The sequence below is a fragment of the Nyctereutes procyonoides genome, unplaced genomic scaffold (genome assembly GCF_905146905.1).
Source record: "Nyctereutes procyonoides isolate TBG_1078 unplaced genomic scaffold, NYPRO_anot_genome, whole genome shotgun sequence".
Lineage (NCBI taxonomy): Eukaryota > Metazoa > Chordata > Mammalia > Carnivora > Canidae > Nyctereutes > Nyctereutes procyonoides.
Window position 1 is genome coordinate 12,385,036 of NW_026575033.1, and position 15,715 is coordinate 12,400,750.

The 15,715-nt window shown below is 36.9% G+C and overlaps 1 protein-coding gene across 7 annotated transcripts in view; it reads left to right on the forward strand.

Annotated features, from left to right (window-relative positions):
• BRCA2 (BRCA2 DNA repair associated) overlaps positions 1-15,715 on the forward strand; it is a 56,599-nt gene that overhangs the window by 32,491 nt on the left and 8,393 nt on the right. For 4 of the 7 annotated variants that reach the window (XM_055317421.1, XM_055317427.1, XM_055317422.1 and 1 more), the window contains 9 exons: positions 155-342; positions 4,143-4,313; positions 4,818-5,172; positions 8,291-8,446; positions 8,550-8,694; positions 9,874-9,995; positions 10,558-10,756; positions 10,994-11,157; positions 11,245-11,383. In XM_055317421.1, coding sequence (XP_055173396.1) covers positions 155-342; positions 4,143-4,313; positions 4,818-5,172; positions 8,291-8,446; positions 8,550-8,694; positions 9,874-9,995; positions 10,558-10,756; positions 10,994-11,157; positions 11,245-11,383 — 1,639 coding nt within the window. Of the gene's footprint in view, positions 1-154; positions 343-4,142; positions 4,314-4,817; positions 5,173-8,290; positions 8,447-8,549; positions 8,695-9,873; positions 10,757-10,993; positions 11,158-11,244; positions 11,384-15,715 lie in introns of those variants that run through there. The other 3 variants (XM_055317425.1, XM_055317423.1, XM_055317430.1) reach the window with 3 other exon arrangements.

Below are 15,715 nucleotides of genomic sequence, written 5' to 3' on the forward strand. Positions count from 1 at the left end.
TAAGTTAAATATTTTGATGGTGAATATTTTAATATTTAAATGAAAAATTTTGGTAAATTCAATTTTGATTTATTATACTTGTGTTTATTCTGTGAAACATATGCTTTTTGTTTTTCATTTATTATTAAATTTTTCTATCATTTACTTTGTGCAGCTCTATATGTATGGTGTTTCCAAACATTGTGTAAAAATAAACAGCAAAAATGCAGAGTCTTTTCAGTTTCATGCTCAGGATTATTTTGGTAAGGAAGGCCTATGGTCTGGAGAAGGAATACAATTGGCTGATGGTGGATGGCTCATACCCTCCAATGATGGAAAGATTGGAAAAGAAGAATTTTATAGGTACTCTCTGCCAAAAGTGATTGTGTTAACTTTTCTGTATTCTACAATCTCTCTTTTTTTTTTACTTACCTCTCTAAAACTTATTAAGTTGGCTCAAAATCAAATTCTCATACAGTGAATTATTTTAAGCACATCACGGTTCACCTGACATTCTATTGTAATCATTTGAGAAGTGAATTATGGTTTGTCCATAATGTTCTTAAATTGAGACACTTTTCATATGTGTTTATAAAATAAAGTTTGATAAGAAAAGTTTAAGTGGACCTACTGTAGATACACACAAACACACATGTTATATTCTTGTATAGTTCAGTAAATATGAAATACAAATACTAGAAGCTAAGCAGAAGTATTCAAGTGTCAAATCATAATAATACCAAATAACTAATAAATTTTAATAAATTTTACTGTCCTAAAATGTCAATAACTTAGAAACTGTGAATAACCTCTTATAGTTATAATGCTTTTACAAAGATGATTTAAAATTTTTGCTAACAGAGATGAAATTACCATGCCAAGTGCTAGACATAAGAAACCTATTTTTAATGCTCTTATTTTTTTTAATTTCTATATATCTTTCCAAAATTTATAGTTTGGAGAAAGTGGGAAGACACTTTTCTTGAGACTCTTTTTAAAGATTTTATTTATTTATTAATGAAAGACACAGAGAGAGAAAGGCAGAGACATAAGCAGAGGGGGAAGCAGGCTCCAGGCAAGGAGCCTGATGTGGGACTCAGTCCTGAGATTGTAGGATCACGCCCTGAGCCAGGGGGAGGTGCTCGACCACTGAGCCACCCACGCGTCCCGAGACTTTTGTTATGTTTTTGGAATATTTTAAGACAGGAATGTTATTTACACCTGTACTTGTCTCCCATAAATATCTGCTATCAATTCTAGTTGGAAAAGTACACTAAACAGTTGTATTAAGTATGTATTATACTTGCATAGTATAGAAGTTAAGGGTAATTATCCTGTTATCAGGTGAGCATGGTTTATAATATTTATTTTTGAAGCTTAAGTTGTTTTTTGAATATTCAACATATTTATTGAGGACCTACTATGTGCCAGATAACTCTTCTAGGTACTCGGAATAACAAAAGAAAACAAAATCTCTGCCCTGATAAGTCAAACTAATGTTTTTAGAGGAGTCTGAGGTGGAGAAGGAAAGTTTTTAAAAGAAATAATTAAATTGTATAATATATTAGAAGATGATGAATACTATAAAGATAAATATGGAAAGGGCATAGGGAGAATTGGGTGAAGAAAGGTGCAGTTTTAAAATAGGCTAAGTAGTCAGGAGTCTTCCCTGAAGCCCTGACATTTGGTCAGTGTCCTGAAGGAGGGCAAGGGAATGAGTATAGAACTATGCAAGGAAAGCATCATTGACTATAAGCAGGAAGCATGCTTATTTGGGAAACAGGAAGAAAGTGAGTGTAGCGGGAGCAGAATGAGCAGAAGAGTAGAGAAATGAGCAGAATGAGCAGAGAAAGTAGAGAGATGAGATCTTACAGACCTTTGTAAGAAGCTTGGCTTTAACTCTGATTAACCATTTTTGCCCTGAGTAAGAATGTTTAAAGTAGAGGAATGACATGATCTGCCTTGTTTTTGAAAGAATAACTCTGGCTGCTGCTGAGATTAAACTGTTTGGAGGAACGATGATGGAAGCAGAGAGACCAGTTAGGAAACTGCTGAGGTTAAGTTTGTGAGATGTGGCTGCTTGGGCAAAGGAGGTAGTAGTGGAGTTGATGAAAAGCAGTTGGATTCTGGGTATAATTTGAAGGTGGCACCATCAGGATTTGCTCAAGGATTGGATGAGGAATGTAAGAGAAAAGTAGAGTAAGAATATCTCCAAAGATTGTGGTATTAGTGGCTAGAAGGGTACATTTACCATGTATGGAGAATTGAGAAGATCAAAGATAGAAGAGAAAGGGAGTGTCCAGTTGGGTTTTTGTTGTTTTTTTTTTTTTTTTTTAAGTACACAGGGCTTGAACTCACAACCCTGAGATCAAGACCTAAGCCAAGATCAAGAATTGGACACTTAACCGACTGAGCCACCCAGGTACCCCCACATGGGATATTTGAAGCTTGAGATACTAGTAGACATCCAAGGGGAGATGTTGAGTAGGCAATTGGATATGCAAGTCTGGAATTTATATGTGAAGTATATGCCAAAGAAATCATTTTCATAGTTTTCAGCATGTAGATGGAAATTAAAGTTATGAAAGAGAGACTAAGAAAGAGCAACCTGGAAGTTAGAAATAAATGTCCAAGAATGTGGTATGTTGCAAGCCAAGTGAGGACAGAGCTCAGGGAATAATGACCAGGTGTCAGTTGCTGCTGGTAAGTAAGAGGAAGACTGAGAATTAACCATGGATTTAGTGATGTAGAGGTCAATATTAGTCTTAATGAAAATAAGTCAGTAAATTAGTGGGGTGAGAAAGGCAGTATCTGAAGAAGGAAGTAGGAATAAAGGGTGTTAGTTTTGTTGTGTTTATTTAAGGAAGAAAAAAACCCTATTTTTTATACTGATGGAAATTGTTCAGTAGAAAAGAAAGAAATTGATAATGGGGAGAGAGAGGAGGCATTTCCTAGATTGAGGTTTCTGACTAGACAAGAAAGAGTGGGAACTAGTATACAAATGGCAATAGGGGGCAAAGATGAAAGGTTCAGATGCTGGTGGTGGGTTGATGGATATGAGGGTAGAAGCTTCTGGAAATTTTCTTGATTATTTGTTTCCCTAGTACTCAAAGTGGGAATGGGAAAGGAAGAAGAGATAGGGATTTGAGCAGAGAGAGGAAGATCTTTAAAAATCACTAGGACTAGAGAAGGATGTTCTTAGGTGATTTTTAAAAACAATCTCTTTTAAGAAAAATAATCTAGGGCAACCTTGGTGGCGCAGCAGTTTAGCGCCGCCTGCAGCCTGGGGCATGATCCTGGAGACCCAGGATCGAGTCCCGCGTTGGGCTCCCTGCATGGAGCCTGCTTCTCCCTCTGCCTGTGTCTCTGATCTCTCTCTCTGTCTCTAATAAATAAATAAATAAATAAAATCTTTAAAAAAAAAAGAGGAAGGAAGGAAGGAAGGAAGGAAGGAAGGAAGGAAGGAAGGAAGGAAGGAAGATAGGAAGATAATCTAGGGGTGCCTGGATCGCTCAGTCAGTTAAGCATCTGCCTTTGGCTCAGGTCATGATCCCAGGATCCTGAGATTGAGCCACACATTGGGCCCCCTGCTTAGTGAGGAATCTGCTTTCCCTTCTCCCTCTGCCCCTCCCCCAACTTGTGCTTGTACCCTCTCTTTCTCTCTCTCAAATAAATAAATAAAAGTCTTTTTTTTTTTTTTTTTAATGTTTAAAAAGAAAAATAGGGCAGCTGGGGTGGATCAGCGTTTAGCGCCGCCTTTAGCCCAGGGCCTGATCCTGGAGACCTGGGATCGAGTTCCACATCAGGCTCCCTGCATGGAGCCTGCTTCTCCCTCTGCCTGTGTCTCTGCCTCTCTCTCTCTCCCTATGTCTCTTATGAATAAATAAAATCTTTAAAAAAGAAAAAGAAAAATAATATATGATTATTTCAAATTAAAGATCTCCTTTTCCAGGTGAAGTCAGTGTTTTGACTTATATGTTAATTTTGTTAGTATATTTGATGCGTATCAAATCGTTTTCTAAATTATATTACTTATATGCTAACTCAAAAACTTACTGAATGGTCTTGTACAGTGTAGTATTTGTGCAAAGAATAGTCATGGTTATTGAATTCAGTATCATCTTATGTGGTTTTTTTATATCATTCTACCTTTATTTGTTCAGGGCTCTGTGTGACACCCCAGGTGTGGATCCAAATCGTATTTCTAGAGTTTGGGTATTTAATCACTATAGATGGATTATATGGAAATTGGCAGCCATGGAATTTGCCTTTCCTAAGGAATTTGCTAATAGGTGTCTAAGTCCAGAAAGAGTGCTTCTTCAACTAAAATACAGGCAAGTTTTATGTATTACAGTACATAATCACATACTGTAATAAGGTTTAGACTTTTGCGCTGTCTGTGGCTTCTACATCATAGAAGGTAGGTACACGAGCCAGTTGTCAGTGACCGTCGCCATCCCTCACTGCCCTCACATCCCTCACTGGTACACAGTAGTTCTTTTGTCATCCTCCAGCCTCTTTAAGAGAATTCACACATTCCTACACCTCTTACCTCACCCTCCCTTAACCTCTCAGCATGCAAGAAGAATATGGTTTACTAATTTGATCCATTATTCAGGGATTGCTAATAAACCATTTTTGTATCTGGGGAGTTTTAATATTTAATTCATATTTTAACAGTATAAAACTTACTATATTGCTAGCTACCAAATTTTAAATTCTCTAGTCTCAGTTGTTCTTCACTAGAAGTATTTAATTTTTATTCTCCATTATTCAGTGACCTTTTTACAATGAAATTCTAGACTCACAATGCCTAAAATTTGCCTTTTTCTTTTTAGATATGATGTGGAAATTGATAGAAGCAGAAGATCAGCTATAAAGAAGATAATGGAAAGGGATGACACAGCTGCAAAAACACTTGTTCTCTGTATTTCTGAAATCATTTCGTCAAGTGCAGATATATCTGAAATTTCTAGTAGTAAAACTAGTAGTGCGGGTACCAAAAAAGTGGGCACTGTTGAGCTCACAGATGGGTGGTATGCTATTAAGGCCCAGTTAGACCCTCCCCTCTTAGCTCTCATAAAGAACGGGAGATTGACTGTGGGTCAGAAGATCACTATTCATGGAGCAGAATTGGTAGGCTCTCCTGATGCCTGCACACCACTTGAAGCCCCAGAATCTCTTATGTTAAAGGTAAATTAAATTAATGCACACTTGGTAAAAATCAATCACTGATAAAGTTAAATTCTAGGGAGGTTTTATATTTTAAATTTTAAACTTACACCTATCAAAGATGCTCCATTGCTTAAAAACATACTGTTAGTCTATGTGGCAAATTTTTTAGACTGTTAAATTTTTTTTGTGCCATTTCTGGGAAACCCAGAGATATTTATTGAGCTAAAATAATCCAGGAGCAAATTTGCACTGGCTTTGATTTGGGTACCTATAGCTTTTGGTGCCGCCTTGTTCCATAGTATTGCTCTGCTTCCACTCTGATTACTCGATTAGATCTCTATTCCAGTGTAATTGGAAAATTAGGTTTAAGTGATTTTTAAATACATAATAATAAAATGTACCTTTCTATGTGGATTTAAACCTATATACAGTAGGACTTTGTCATATTGAATAGTCTATAATATTTCTATGAGAAATTAGTAATATTGCACAGTCAGAATCACCTGTGAGGTGAAACAATATACTTCTGTCATATTCTGGATCACTCTACTTCAGGAAGGCATTTAAAAAATATTTTTAAAGCAGACATGCTTTTTTCGTTAACTCTATATTGTGTTGCTTTTAGTCAAGCTGAAACAGGCTTTTATGTTGCTTAGAATATCAAAGTTGCAGTATCTTTCAATTTTTTGTTTTGTTTTTATCAAATCAGTACATGTGAATAATTTCAAAACTCATAGGCTTATGACACCTGCCTCTGCCCCTCCCCCCAAAAGCAGTCACTGTAGCCATCCTGCTTAACCTCTCTGTTCATGCTCCCCAAAGGCAACCACTTCTAATCTCTTTGGCAGTTTCTTTTGCTTCTATCACTATGTCATCTTTTCTCCTTCAGTTTTAGATGTTAACTGTTAGCTTCCTGCTATGAAAGTTGAGGAGTGAAGTCTGTATTCACTGTTCACATTATAATGATTGAAAAACATTTTTCACCACTCGGCATATAATCTACTAATTACATTTTCTTTACAACTTACTGTTTTCCCAGGAGTTAACAACTGTCTTGCTTTTTTTGTCGTTTTTTCTTTTTTAATTTTCTATATCCTTATCACCAACTCATTCCTACACAAGAGATATATAAAAATATATGTTAAAATACCTTTACTGATTTCATTTGTTTTTCTTGGAGATCACTTGGACCTCTCCCTACTCCTGCCACATTCTGAAGTGGTTACTTTCTATGTATGCTGCACAGTTACGTTTCTAGAAATCATTTTTACCTCTTTCTGTGTTGGAAGCCCTATTTTCTGGAGTTCGTATCTATATGGATTTATTCCCTAGCTCTAAGCACATACAAGCAACCTCTAGAGGCTTTTTGAGAGAGGGAGCTTGTAGCTTTTTCTTTTATCTTATTCTAAGATGGCTGAATATAGAATGTAAGATGGAAATAATTTCTTCAGAATTTTAAAGACATTTTGTCTCTTATCTTTTTGCTTCTTGTATAGTTTCTGCTAAATTCAGTGCTGCTTATTCCCAGTCCTTCACTATAATCTGTTTGTAAAAAATTTTGGAGATCGTTTGTCTGCAGTATTCTGAAATTTTACAGTACAGTACTTTGGGGTTGGCCTTTTAAAATCACTGTCTTGGGTACACAGTGGTAATCAGTCTATAAACATATGTCTTTCATTGGGTTCTAGGAAATTTTCTTTAAATAGTTCTTTGATAATTTTGCCCCCCTCCACATTTTCCTTTTCAATTTTCTTGAACTGATATTTGGGCAGTAGGCCTCTTTGATTGGTCTTCTGATTTTCTCATCTTTTCTCCTATTTTCTATTTTGTTGTCTTTTCTCCCTCTACTTTCTAGTTCTAATTTTCTAATCCCTAAAGTGAACTTGTGCCTATTAGTATAATCTTTCATTCTCTGAGGCCTTTAATACTCCCTAAATGTTTTTTTTTAATTACATCCTGTTCTTGTTTCATAGCTGCAACATCTTCTCATCTTTCTGAAGCTATCAATTAATATTTTATTTTAGTTTTTTCTGCTTGCTGCTTTTTTTTTTTCCTATAATAATCTCCTTTTTGTTTGTTTGGGTCTCTCAGGTTAGAGACTTCCTTCAACTGGTAATTGTTAGCTGTTCTTTCTTCTTCAAGAATGGGGCACTAATGAGCTAATCAGAAGCTCTATGATAGGTAGGCTTTGTCAACTTGTAGAGTGGTAAGACAGGGACTTGATTTTGTTAGGAAACCTTCAAAAACAGTGACTGTCTGAGAACTGAACAGAGTAAGAAAACTAATTGGGAGACTCATGTCTAGCATAAAGATTTTCGTTGCATTTTTGTTTTCAGTATATAGCATCTCACCCTCACTCCAGTTACTCGGGGTGCAGGATATGTGTGTTTAAGCATCTCCAGAAAGTAAATTGTCCAGGTTCTTCTTCATGTGAGAGAAGAAGGATGGTCACCTGACTACTTGGGATGGGAAATGAAATTTGAGGTCTTAATTGTCTTTCCTTTTAGTATTAGCTGCACCTCATGCTCCTTCAGAGATACCTGTTGTTTCCAAATTGTTTCCTATTGGCTCCATACAAATTTGCCAGTTGAGTCATATTATGCAGGTTATATTGGACTTTTATCATTTATAAAATGGGAATATGCCTTGGGATTGTTGTAAAGATTAAATGTTAATAGATATAAAGCACTTAACACTATCCAGGCACCAGAATAAGTGCTTTAGGAATGTCTGTTACTTTTATTAACTGTAATCATTCTCAGGCTTCTTTGTTATTTACCAGTTGTCCAATAAATTTTCAGCTTCCAAAATTTTGTTAATGCCTCATCCACTACCCTTCTCTCTTCAGTCCTTTTTGTCCCTGTAGGTCTTTTGAGGAAACCTAAGTAAATAAGTACATTTTCATCCATCATGTTTAAATTGAAGTCTCTTTTATTAATTTTCTATTAGTAATATTTACATTAAGACTATAACAGCATAAACAATTTTTGAGACTATATTTTGAAAGTGTTTTCACTTTTGTACAGTTTTTCTACTTTTTTATTTTCATGAGGCTTTTGAATGAATGAAAATGTTATGACATCTGAAGTAAAATTGAATATAAACTTACAAGTTGACTTGTTCATTATTTGTCCAGATTTCTGCTAACAGTACTCGTCCTGCTTGCTGGTATGCCAAACTTGGATTCTCTCCTGATCCTAGACCTTTCCCTCTCCCCTTGTCATCACTTTTCAGTGATGGAGGAAATGTTGGTTGTGTTGATGTAGTTGTTCAAAGAGCATACCCAATACAGGTATGATATACTCTTGAAGCTTCCTGTGTATTTCTTCCTTTTGGGACAATTAACTTGAATGATCCCTCTCTACCATGTATCTTTGTTTGACACATCATTACAGTGGATGGAGAGGACCCCATCTGGATTATGCATATTTCGCAATGAAAGAGAGGAAGAAAAGGAGGCAACAAAATATGCAGAAACCCAACAAAAGAAACTAGAAGTTTTATTCAATAAAATTCAAGCAGAATTTGAAAAGAATGATGGTAAAATGAATTGTATATTACAAGTTCTTTTTAATCTGAGAACAAGTTTCTTTGTTTTTGCTTTTGTTTTTTTAAGAGGCTTCTGATTTAACCTCTGTAATTGGGTGAATTGTCTTTATTTTGAATAATAGACTTCTCTTTCCCACTTCTGTATCTGAGTTTTTAAAATTTTTTTAAAATATTATTACATAGATATACAGATAAGCATTGAAGTGACCCCAAACTATCCCTTCTTTATTCAACACAAGAGAGCTTTTAGATATTTTCAGTTGTCTTAGACAATAAAACATTATATAAACAGCATTTTCAAAAGTCTTAAGTAAACTTCCTCTGAAGCTTCAGTACTAAAATATTTATAGTATCCTTTTTTGGTATTAGAAAAAGAATAGCAAGGGAAAAAACTGCCAAATTATTTTCCCCTAGACAAGTGCTATATGATGTCACTTATATGTGGACTACAACTAAATCAAACTCCTAAAAAAAAAAAAGTAAAATGCTGGTTACCAGTGGATGGGAGGTGGGAGGATAAAATTGATGGTGTTTAAAGGTTAAAAAAAAAAAAAAAGAAACAGTAAATAAGCTATGGTGATCCAATGCATCGTATAATGAATATAGACAATAATATTGTACTAATCTGATATAATAAATATCAGTGCAGTAGCAGTCATATTACATATATAAGTGTATCAAAGTAACACATTGTATACCTTAAATATATACAATGTTATATGTCAGATATATTCAATAAAAAGGAAAGATAAACGCTCAAAAAAATTATTTTCCCTAAGCCATTTTTCATTTTCTTTCTTCAATATCCTATATATAACTTGTGCATTTTTGGTTGTTGTAGTTAGTTTTTATGTTATTACACCTGGTACTAGATCTTGTTTTCCCTGTGGCAGCAATTTTAATAATAAAAAAAATCATAGTATTTTTTGCATAAAGGACATTAAATGTATGGGTTTTTATCTTTTTTTGCTGAAAATGTTATGTTCTGCATTTCTTCATGATTTTCAACTTCCTATTCTATATAAATCTGCAGGAAAATTGGACTCTTGATATTTGATTCACCAGCTCATGCTGTTTTCATGAGCTTCTTTGGGTACATTTTGCTTGTTTCTCTAATTTTCAGTGTTTTTAAATTTGTGTTTTAGCTAATTAGTGATGCATTTTTTCTAGAAAATATAACAAAGCAGTGTATACCATCATGTGCATTAACAAGACAGCAGATCTGTGCTCTGCAAGATGGTGCAGAGCTTTATGAAGCAGTGACAAATGCACCAGACCCAAGTGACCTGGAGGTGAGAGAGTAAGAGAACATACAGTGAGTCTTAACCATCATCCTTTATGGTGGGAAGCTGTAGTCGGTCTTCTGGCCTCCCTGGCAAATTATTTATTCTGTCTGTACCTCAGTTTCATCTTCTATAACATGCAGACAATACTAGTGCCTACCTCATTGGGTTATTGTAAGGACTAGGTGAATTCGTATATTTATCACATACAAAAATACACGTACACATACAAATTCCACTCCTCAGATACAGGGAGCATTCAAATGTCAGCCATTTATAGCATTGATGGTGGTTATGATTATTAGAGTACATTTATAAGTACGGAGTTGTCTTGACCCTAAGGAAATTTGTCACCTAAGATAAGTGAACAGCTTAAGGCACCTGAAAATATTTATGTGATGAGCTGAGTACATTAATCTCAATTTTTATATTGTCACATTGTTAAAGTGAACTCGAATTCTGTTGTATTTTATCTCTTTTTAAATGGATTCATTTACAGTGGATGAGGTTTTTTGTTTTGTTTGCTTTTTTATTCTAATGTCATTTGCCTTCATATATTAAATGATCATAGGGTTATTTTAGTGAAGAGCAGTTAAGAGCCTTGAATAATCACAGACAGATGTTGAATGATAAGAAGCAAGCACAGATCCAGTTAGAATTCAAGAAGGCTATGGAATCTGCTGAGCAAGGAGAACAAATTCTACCAAGGGATGTTACAACTGTGTGGAAGTTACGTATCATAAGCTACAGGAAAAAAGAAAAAGATTCAGGTCAGTATGTAAATTTTTTAAGTTAAAGTACTATTTATTAATAAAAATGACTTCAAATGCTAGATAAAGTTTTTTTTTTAATTTTTTAAAGTTAACATGTACAGAGGGGCAAAAATGCACTACCACTGCCCACAAAATAGTGGTATAATCCTTGAATCTCTGTTGTTAAGGTATTTATTTTATAAGAATTTTAATGCTCGTCAGTTCTTCCATTATGTCTTTCTCCTCTTTATCTAGTTACACTGAGTATCTGGCGTCCATCACCAGATTTATATTCCCTGTTAATAGAAGGAAAGAGATACAGAATCTATCATCTTGCAACATCACAATCTAAAAGTAAATCTGGAAAAGCCAACATACAGCTAACAGCAACAAAGAAAACTCAGTACCAGCAACTACCAGTACAAACTTTTCATTATAGTTTTTTAATTTTGATGAATGCTTGTTAGATCATATATTCTACATACACTGATCTTTTTTCCTTGTAGGCATCAGATGAAATCCTATCCCAAGTTTATCAGCCAAGGGAACCCCTTTACTTCAACAAACTGTTGGATCCAGACTTCCAACCACCTTGTTCTGAGGTGGACCTAATAGGATTTGTAGTTTCTGTTGTGAAAAAAATAGGTAATGTACAGTGTGTTTTTAATTGTCACTTCTTATGGATACTGTCGAAAAATATCTTTTAAAATGTCTTGGATGGTGTCTGATTGCTGAGCCAGTGAGGTGAGGGTTAGGAAGGGACTGTTGGCTTCAGCACTAGGGAGGACGTGGAACAGAAGGAGGGACACACACACAGTGAATGCCAGCATTTTAAGATCATGCTTTAAGCAAAGAAGGGAAGGGGAGCGCTCACAAGGAGAGTTGGGATCAAGAGAACGTTTTTTTTCCAATGAGAAAACTAATAGCATGCTGGTAAGAGGGTATACTGATGAAAAAGGTCCAATAACAAGGAAGAATGTTTTTAGAGGGCTAGGAGCAGGAGCAGGGGAGACCCCTACCCCAGTTTGGTTGCTGGGTGCACAAGAGGTCTGCGGGGGCAGCTGTGGCATCAGAGGAGAGCCTGGTTTCAGTGACAGGAAGCCAGGAAAGACAGCAGTTCTAGGAGCAGCTGAGGGTAGTGGAAATTTGACCAGGGAAGGTGTTCCAGAAGATAGGGAAAGGTAGGAGATGGTGTGAAAGGAGGCAGTGTACAGAGCTTTCTGGAGACAGCCCAGGGAATGCTTCCGGTCCTAGGAGCCTGGCTGCTTGTGGAGACTGATCTGAGATCACTTGTGACAGCCTTGGGGCAGATAGTGGTGAGGAGGGGAGGTACGTGTGGAGGGCCCTGTGGTTCTTGACCATATCCAAGATCGTTGTTTTCCCCTTGGTTACCAGATGGTGGCTGTACATTAGTTTCTTTCCACTATATACTGTGTGTCCCTGGAAGATACTGTCTCTGTTCTACCTTGTTTTCCCTAGCTGAGTGAGCCACCCTGTGTATTAATTTGCAATGCTGCCATAACAGAGCGCCACACACTAGGGCAACTTACACAACCAAAATGTATTGGCTTATGGTTCTGGAGAGCAGAAGCCCAAAATCAAGGCGTTGGCAGAGTTCGTTCTTTCTGAGACTGTGTGGGAGGATCTGTTCAGTGCCTTGCTCCTAGCTTCCGATGGTTTCTGGCATTCTTTGGTGTTCCTTGGCTTTAGATGTGTCACCCTAATCTCTGCTTCATCTTCATGTGGCATTCTCCCCATGTACGTGTCTGTGTCCAAATTTACCCTTTTTATAAGGACATTAAGTCAGACCCACCAAAATGACTCCATCTTGATTACATCTGCAAAAACCTTGTTTCAAAATAAGGCCACATTCACAGGTAATAGGGTTTAGGACTTGAGTTTCTGGGAAGACATAGTTGAACCCATTAACCCTGGAATGTTCACTTCCGTCGGTCAGTCCTGGTCACCTGTTTCCCCTGCGGCCATTTTCATTATTTCTGATCAGAAGAGGAAGAAGGCAAGGAAATATGGACCATTTGCTTTCCTTTAGATTTCAGGGTAATAGAATTCTCAAGTTTCCTATCATTTCACCAGTTTGGGGAAAGGGACTAAAAGCTGACCTTTTCTGTGCCTGGCCTTATACACAATCTTGTTTCTTTTCTTCATCACCAATTTTTAAATTTTACATCAGGGTATCCCTCATTTCTATTTTTTTGTGAAAATTTCTGTTTTTATTTAGTTTGATATTAAATGTTAGAGGAAGAAAATTCTGTTATAGAAAGCTTCAAAGTGCCACCTTAAGCCTAAATGAAGTACTAGTTATCTTACACCCAAATCCAATCATGATGTTTCCTGGCCTAGAATCTTCAGTGGCTCCTGTCCCTTAGAAAATGAAACCCACACTCCTTCATATGCCTGAAAAACTCTTCAGCTGCCTGCCTTAAACCACCTCCCCACACACCTCAGCTAAGCTGTGCAGCGTCATGTTCCTGATGGCCTATATATAACATTTAGCACTTCCTACCTTTAAATATGTGTTCACTTTGCTTCCAAAATGGCCTTTGTCCTCCCATCGTGAAGAATTCAAGAATGATTCTCATGTGTTAGTCAACTTCCATGCCCCCCTCCAGCCAGGTGCCTCTGCCAGGGTTAGAGCTTCTCTGCCTGGCTGCTGCAGCTTCTCATGGGTTCATCCATTTTGTCACCCATCACATCATCACATGACCCATGGTCCTGTCCCCACAGTCCTGAACCTCCTCCCCACCAATGATACTGTGATCTCTTCAAGGACAGGGACTGTGTTTTAGTTTCTTTACATCCCTACTTCTAACAAAATGGGGTGGGGTAGAAAGGAGCAGGTGAGCAGGTAATTATTGAAAACTTCAGGTCTATACAATTTCATAAAGTCCTCATAGTAACACTGTTCATTTGCTATCATCATCCCACTTTACAGATGGGGAGACTGGAGCTCAGAGAAGTTAAATAACCTGCCCCAGGTCACAGTTATGTAAAGGATCAGAACCCATACTATTAGGCTCTAATGCTTATGTGTTCTTTCTTATACTTCCTGCTGACAAAACCAAACCAAACCCATTTGAGAATTGGGCTTAACGTAGGGACTTCTAGTGTTCAGTCTGTTTTGTTACTAAATTACAAAAACTGGTATAAAGCGAATTCATTAAATGAGACCACTTCTTAGGTCAGTTTGCATGGGAAACAGACTCCAGTTTATTCGAAGATGCCATCAGAATCAGCACCTGTGAGGGAGCAGTGGCTTGCCGGGCCGTGCAGAGGGCAAGGTACCGTGCAGATGCAGCAAAGGTCCTGTGGGGACTCTGCTGATGCCACCGCCCTTCAGAGCCATGCCAGCTTGAAGTAAGGGGCCGGCCAGTCATTAGATACTTGCTTCCTCCAGACGCAGGCCCCTCACTGAGGGTGAGCCAGGAAGGAACTCAGGTGGGAGCTGTCAATAACCAGTGTGCCCTGAAAATACAGACTGGAGGACCACCCCCTGGGTCCTGAAGATGGAGGCGCCTGCACCCACATCATAACAGCACTGGAGGGGAAATTTGTGAATGTAGGTTAATAAGCTATGTGCTTTATCCTTTCAGTGAAAGTTTCTAAAAAGAATTTAAAAGGTACAGTGAATTCTTGTAAATTAAAAGCAGTCCCAGGCTATAAAGCTGCAAAATAATTCTCTTCTTTTATTTTCATGATTTTTTTCAGTGCCAACATTCTAAAAGTGTTACTTTAAAAACCTTGTCAAGTTGTTACCATTTGTACAAGATGCATGGTAATTAGAGAAATAAGTAGTTTTGGGGCAGGGGGATTGTATACAATTTGATCTAGGTATGAAACCTCTACTTAGGAAAAAATGAAGTGAGGAAACTATACTGGAAGCTTATTTTTATATTTTGCATTTTCTAAGTGTTTTTCGGTAAACATGTATTACTTTGGTAGGTGGAGGGGAAACAGGTTTTTGGGTTGGTTTGTTTTTTTTTAGAGCAAGTAGTGGGGGACACAGAGATAGAGGGAATGAGAATCTTAAGCAGAGTCCATGCTCAGCGTGGAGCCCAACTTGGGGCCTAATCTCACAACACTGAGATCATAACCTGAGCTGAAATCAAGATTCAGACACTTCTCTGACTGCCACTCGGGTGCCCCTAAAAACATAAAGAAGGGCACTTGACAGAAGGGTTGTAATCAAGTTTTGAATATATTTAGAGGTAAATTCCAAAATCAGAAAATTGAACATGCTTGGGAAACATAGTTCTCTAAAAGAATATTTAATTAAAGATTAAGATCCATTAAATAAATCTACTTACAAAATTGAAAAAACTGAACAGCCATCATTTGCAACAGGATAAACAAATAATTATCTGAGAATGGAATCCATTCCTATCATTTATAAGAGAAACATAATTCTTACAGTAATAGAGATCAGGAATTCTAAATAGTAGGACTGAATAGTTAGTGCCTCAGTCCTGTCCTGGCTTATCCAGTGGTCCCTTCCCATTTTTGGCATTGAAATTTTTTCACTTTTTATTTTGAATAATCTCAGACCTTTGGAAAAGTTGTAAAAGTAATAGACTTTCCAAATATCCCTCACCCGCTTCTCCTAATGTCAGCATCCTGCATGGCCATGGTACCATAATCAGAATCAGGCAGTTCACACTGGCATTATATTATTACCTACACTAAAGATGTAATTGAATTGGAAGTTTGTCATGCTATTTTCCTTTTTCTATTCCAGGATCCCACTTTCATTCCATCATCATTTCTCCTTACTCTCCTCTAGTCTTAACCAAGAAAAGACTGAGGAATTGTTATTCATGATCTTGACTCTCTTGAATAGACTGATCAATTATTTTGCAGCATTTCCCACATTTTGGATTTGTCTGATGTTTTCTCATGATTGGAATAAAGTTACACATTTTTGGCAAAATTACCACAGAAACAGTATTGTGCCTGTCCTAC